This window comes from Cavia porcellus, unplaced genomic scaffold (assembly GCF_034190915.1).
Source record: "Cavia porcellus strain 051 isolate PalLab524CR breed Dunkin Hartley unplaced genomic scaffold, mCavPor4.1 scaffold_7, whole genome shotgun sequence".
Lineage (NCBI taxonomy): Eukaryota > Metazoa > Chordata > Mammalia > Rodentia > Caviidae > Cavia > Cavia porcellus.
This window is the reverse complement of record NW_026947490.1, coordinates 44444520-44450905: the sequence shown is the minus strand read 5'-3', so window position 1 is coordinate 44450905 and position 6386 is coordinate 44444520. Positions and strand designations below refer to the sequence as shown.

Sequence of the window (6386 nt, the reverse complement as noted above, 5' to 3'; positions counted from 1 at the left end):
GTTGTTGTTATATTTTACTACCTTCAAAATAAAATTGTTTTTTAAGAAGTGTGAGAATTATTAGAATTTAAAATGAGAATGCTCTCTTTTGTAACACCATCAGGAAATTTGATGGAGACCACCAGACTTGCTGTCATCAGAAAGCCAGATACAATTTAGAATGGACAGAGAGATTCCATTTGCAGAGAGGTTATAGCAACAGTAATCATCAAAAACTCAACTGGCAACATGACAGGTGCCTGATGCTGCAGTACTAGCTGAGACACAGATAAAACCAAGCAAAATTTATCAGAGACATATGGAAGATAAGACAACTATAGGGAACTCTAATAAACTCCCACCTATTTACAGAGATTTGAATGCCTGTGCACACACATGCACACATTCACATGCACACATACACATACTCTAAGGAGAGACCAAAAAGAACTATAGTTAATACACCAACATGTCCTGATTATACATAAGGACTTGCATATATGAAGTACAGCCTAGCACAAATGTGTAAACAGTCAAGTGATGAACATGTGTCCTCAATCACATAGGGCACAAGGTGGAGACCTTAGTAATTTAAGCTATTGACACTCAGTCCCTGCTCTATCATTGCTTCCCATTAAGCTGTGTTGACCCAGGAATGGTTCCTGAGAAGCTAAGTTTAATAATTAAAATAAGAACTAAAGAAAGAATGGGACATGGGAAAAGAGGGAGGCATGGACGGAGGGAAAGAAAGGATAGATAAAAGAAACAAACAGTTATATGTTTAAAAAGAGGTACAGGAGTAAACAGAGACATCAGTGACTACAAAATGCAGGATAAGTAAAATATACAAAATGTGTTCAAGCAGAGAATTGATAAAAACAAATAATAATAAATGAGCACACAGTAACACAAAATACCAAGATGCTTTACTTGATGAGTCTCATACTGAAAACTATTTCTATTCAGCAATGAAAAGGAAAAAGACAGTTCCAATTATCTTGTTTTAAGCTCGTATATTATTTTCATTGTTTTGCTCGCTTGGTTTTGCTTGGTTTTATTCTGTTTTGTTTTGTTTGATTTTATTATATCTGATGACATATCTATTTCAAAGGTGGTATAATATATTATGGCAGCCAGTGTTGAAGTCCTATTAACTTGTTTTAAAATCCTTTTTCACTTTCACTGTTTTGTTTTGATTAGGTTTATTCTGTTTTATTTTGTTATTTTTCGTTTTCTTGAAAGAGATAGACTAAGCTGCATTTTTCTATAATACAAGTTCTGCAAGGTCTGTAATGAGCATAAGTAAACTACAAAAAGGATACTGAAATTTCTCAGCTAACTTAATCATTTAAACCAGAAAAAGAGCATCAGTGTTTCAAATGTTCCAACAGTATCAGAGAGGAAAAAAACTAACAATATTACAGTTATTCTAAGCTCATATGGTAGTTTGCATTTACTTGTTTATTTTCCATTAAGTATATATTGAATGTAGGAAGGGCACCCTTGTCATGGTCCTTACCCTCAAGGAATTAAAAATAAAAAGAGGAAAGAAGACCTGGGTAAGACCAATTCAGGAAGCAAAAGAGACAAGATTGTAACAGAGTGCAGTGGAAGGGCTCACTGAGGTCAGAGGAGCGAAAGCCTGCTTCATAGACAAGGGTCAACAAGATCTCTGAACAGGGACATCAGGAAGGGCAATCAATGATTTAATACTACTGACAAAAATAGAGGTGATGCCCTATGTAGTATCAGAATACCGGCCACATCAACAAGTGATTAGCATAAAAAATGAGAAACAGTTTAAACAGATTGTAGAAACATGTCATCATCATGCTGTCCAAAGCTCCTGGGAATTTGGCTTCTTGTTACCAAGGGAGAGGCTGGAACAGTCATCTCATGAAATACTCTGATATGTGCTGTGGAAAAATGGAAGAAACACTAGATAAATTGAAGAAGGTGCGACTATTGATACACTGCATCAACTTGAGAAGTTTAACTAAACAACTCAGCAGGGACACAAGGTCCTTACTTTCCAAACAAGGAAGAGGAAGGCAAAGAAATATTATTCTATTCAGCAATGAAAAGCAAAAAGACTGCTTCCAATTATCTTGTTTTAAAGTCCCATATCATTTTCATTGTTTCTACTCTGGAGGGGGGTGACTTGTGTACAATATAAGTGAGGAAATCCGGCTTGATCTTTCCTTTTTTTTTTTTTTTCTCTTGCTGACTTTCTTGTCTTCAACTGTTTTGAAATGTTGCCCCTGTGCCATGCCACCCTGCCTTGGAATCACCTGATTATGGACTGAACTCTCCACAAACTGTGAGCTAAATAAACCATCCCTTCCTTAATTTGGGGTGTTGGGTATTTTGACTCAGCAATGAGAGAAAAGTAACCAAGATAGATGGCAAAACAAAAGCTAACACATGTAACAAACATGTGACAAAAAGTGGCAGGTAAGGAGTAAATAGAAAGAACTCACCAACGTTTCTTACACAACAACACAAGAACTATCAGAAGCACCAGGGGCACTATCACTGCAAAGATGATCAAGATCACAGAAAGGCCATGTCCTGTGGTACGGGAAATATACATACATGTCATCTAAAACCTGCCACTGATTTTACTGCATCCATTAGTTTCCTTGAATAATATATGACTGGGTAAATGCCACACCATTCATCCTGTTACAGTCACTCTATTCCCATTCCTACCCAAGGAAGGGATATACCCATTCCTACCCTCTGGCTTCCCCAGAATGTCTTGAATCTATGTGTTCCCCAGGCCTGACTTCTCCCTTCCTGGAATTATTCGCGGCTATGTCTTTTTCACTTCCCTCAACTAAATCTGGCCTCATCAAACCTTCCTCTGTCCCACCTCATGCTCAGGGTCACCCATTCACACCTTCAAACTCCAGTCTCACCCCAGTAGAGGATGATGTCTTGGTCTCTCAGGCTGCTGTGCCTCACTCGACAAGACAGACCAGCTGCCTCTTTAGCTGCCACATCCAGGGTCACCCGAAGATACCATGTCCCATCAGCATGTGGAAGAATATCGCCTTGTTTAGTTTCCAGTTGTTCCTGTGCACCTCGCATCCACATGACCCAAATAGGCTTTGGGTAGAAACCAGAGACATGGCAAGCCAGCAATAGTCTACCAGGCTCGAGGTTGGGACTACTGGACAGCCAGACCTCTGGTCTCACTGCATGGAGAAGAAACAGAACTTAGAAATGCAAAAATACACAGATTGGGTACACAGATACCCAGGTCAGTATGTAGTTACCCTTTTTCTTTTTTTTTTTAGCACTTTTTTTTATTTAAGGAGAATAAGGAAAAAAAAACAGAAAAAGGGTACAAGTAATACAAAATTTAAAAAATAAACATTAAGAAATCACTAGTTAATAGATTATGTATTCTCATCTTAGAAATAGTTGTTCAAGTTACAAATTTGAAGCATATAAAGTGGACTTTCAAACAGTGAGAGTGCAAACAGTTTAGTTCAATGACCCAAAAAACACTCAGTAATATGGTTATCTATCTTACACACTTAAACATATATGCAGTTATAACCTTTAGAGCATTTTCTTTTCTTTTCTTTTGTACAATGACAATTACACATTTTGGGTTTTATTTATACACAGTTCTTAATACTTTTTTTGGAGAGAGTAAAACCACCCAACAGCACTAGTGCCTCTTATCCTCGTCCCTATGCTAAGATTGAAGAGGATGACAGGAAGAGGCATGACACAAACAAAACAATCTCAGAGGAAAGGGCTAAACTGACCTTGTCTCTGAAGATCCATCTTTCCTGCATCCAGGAGACCCAATAGTAAACGGGGGCAGACGTCATTCATGAGATAGTATGCTGTTTCCTTGATGCCTTCATAAATATTGAGTAAATCACAGACCTTCTGAGCCGTCATCCCACCCTCTGGAGATGGCACCCACGATTTGTTTTGGTAACTCAGGAAATTTAATCCATTAAATGCTGCATGGAAGAAGCCTTTTGTGATCTCTCCAGAGTGCAGCTCAGAGCCAAGTCTCACCTGTATGTCAACGGGATCTAGGGGAAGAAAGGAATGAAAATAAGTGGGTAAATGAAGAAAATAAGAGCAATGATATGAGAATTAAAGGTACTGAGCAGGAACTAATATAAACAATTTTATGTAGATGTGAACTAAACATATATACAATAAGAAACAAAAGTAGGGAAATATGCTAGGGCTGAAAAATTGGATCAGAAAAGATAATTATCTTCATTTTACAAGAGACTGACCTGAACACAGTTTGGAAAAATGATAGGTGAGCTCTACAACTTAAGAGGTGGGGGATCAGAGGAACTCTTTTAGGAGATGAAAGTGCATTTCATGGTGCATAACATTGGTCACAATGGTTGATACACTGTGAATGTGGACCTTTTGAGATATTGAAGAGCTGTGTTTTCAGGAAATCAATTACAGAACCAGATAACTTTGTACAACTGGATTATGACCACAGAAGGAGATCACAGTGAAAGATGATAAAGTTCAGCTAAAAGATATTCCTAAAGTAACAAAAGCCTGATAATTTTCAAGGGCTTTGGAATATACACTAACAGACTTATGCATGCAAACTTTTATCTTGGAATGAGATAACAGATGTGTCCACACAAGGAATATGAAATATTTCCCAGAAATAGAACCCTCAGGAAATCTCTTAGTTGAGCTGATTGCACTTACAATTGATTTGTAATTCACTGGCTCGGTTTTGAAACTCCACTGTTAATCCAGAAAAGTAGAAACGAAATAGAAGCTGCAGATCTTCCAGCTCTTCATTGCTGAAGTTACCCCTGGACCAGGTGTGTAGGAAAATTATTGTTCCGGATTCACTGTCCCAGCCATGAGTCTGCAACTCATCCAGCCAAGCAGAGCCACGATTTTGTGCCCAGGATTGGTTGGCATAGGATGAGATCTGCATTAAGTAAAATGAAATGTTTTTCTGGACCACTGTGGAAGGAGTTCATTCAGTACGAGGAAAACAGAAGAGGAAATAAAAGAGAAAAAGAAGAAAGAAAATGAACCAGTTACCAGAGGAAGAAGCCTAATGGTCATCTTAGCAATAGCATTTTCCTTACAAAAGACCCCCTTCTCTAACAGGATCCTCAAGAAAAATTAGAGTACACATGGAGACAGGGTGCTCAAACTCCAAGGCTTCCATATTCTAAATAACTTATGTTAAGATGGCTTGCAACACTCCACCCAGCCCCAATCAAATGGACGACTGATAGAAATGTTCTTACCATTTTCAGTGATACTGCCTCCAAGGACAACATCCAGAAATAGAAATTCTAGAAACAGCATGTCATCTACAGGTGTCTGCTTTTCTCACCAAAATGTACCCTTTCTACGTGATACAACTCTCTTCCACTAGAAGTGGACCTCCTCCACCAGCTAATGATGACTACCAAGAAACTCTAAAGCTTCCCTCAGCCTTGGGCCTCCTACACAGCCTCTCATTTCCCCTGTATGTTGAACTAAATATTCTCTCCTCCCTGGAATTGAACTGCTCTCTCTTCACTAAGCTCCTTCTTACTTACAGAACTACATCAATCATTCCTGGAACAAGTGGCATGTAACATTTATTAAAGGTTACTTCATTTTTATGAATCTTGTACCTCATCTATAAAATGAGAAGACTTACTTCGTGCTTTCCTCTGATCACGCTTGCTTTAACCAATTGCAGTTCTTCCAGTTTTTCCACTTAGCTATGCATCTGAACTCCATCATGTCCCCAATTTTGGCCACTCCATCTCTCTCCCTTTTGAATAGTCTCTAAGCCGTCTCTTTCCCATTTTATACTTTCTTCTACCACTTTCTCAGTTCTCAATTCTCATTGGTGCTTTTTTTAATTGTCCCTATTTTTAATTTCACATTGCAGCCATTTGCACCAGTTATACTATACTACATGACTATAGTATAAGATCCGCTATTGAGTTTAATCCATATATTCTGTTACCAGAATAGCATCTAATCTGTAATTGATATTAAGTATCTTACTAGATATCAGAACATACATAGATTATCCATATAGTTTCATTTATCAATATATTTCAGACAGAAGTATACCTAAATGGAGAACTAAAAGTCATTGTGATATTTTCTGTTTAGTGTACAGAATCCTCGATACAAATATATTTACAAAAGTGTTTTCTAGAGAAATACTTTAGCTGACAGGTACACTCTGATTCATTGGAGTGCCCTTAATATAAAATCCTACAGGAGGGGCTGGGGATTTAGCTCAGTGGCATAAGAGCCTGCCTGGCAAGTGCGTGGCCATGAGTTCAATCCCAGTACCAAAAACAAAAAAATCCTAGAGGACCAGACTGTACTTGTCCCTGAGGACTAACTGCTGTGCAGCATGCAGAAATAGA

At 38.1% G+C, this 6386-nt stretch overlaps 1 protein-coding gene across 1 annotated transcript; it reads right to left on the bottom strand.

Moving 5' to 3' along the window:
• Positions 1-1004: 1004 nt before the first annotated feature.
• Positions 1005-6003, bottom strand: LOC100731921 (T-cell surface glycoprotein CD1c3-like). Its single transcript, XM_003466643.3, has 6 exons — positions 5256-6003; positions 4696-4962; positions 3762-4040; positions 2901-3179; positions 2460-2550; positions 1005-1895 (listed from the first exon to the last, which is right to left on the bottom strand). Exons 1-6 carry the CDS (start codon positions 5314-5316, stop codon positions 1874-1876), a joined length of 999 nt encoding a protein of 332 aa, XP_003466691.1. The 5' UTR covers positions 5317-6003; the 3' UTR covers positions 1005-1873.
• Positions 6004-6386: the final 383 nt, after the last annotated feature.

Bases quoted from the DNA above. Each gene is read 5' to 3' on its own strand.
- LOC100731921 (XM_003466643.3), bottom strand. From the start codon at position 5,316: ATGCTGTTTCTAGAATTTCTATTTCTGGATGTTGTCCTTGGAGGCAGT. The intron at 4,041-4,695 runs GTAAGTGCAATC...TTCTTCCCCTAG, and splicing joins CAGTGAATTACAAATCAATT to ATCCCGTTGACATACAGGTG. The intron at 3,180-3,761 runs GTCAGTTTAGCC...TTCTCCATGCAG, and splicing joins GATGGATCTTCAGAGACAAG to TGAGACCAGAGGTCTGGCTG.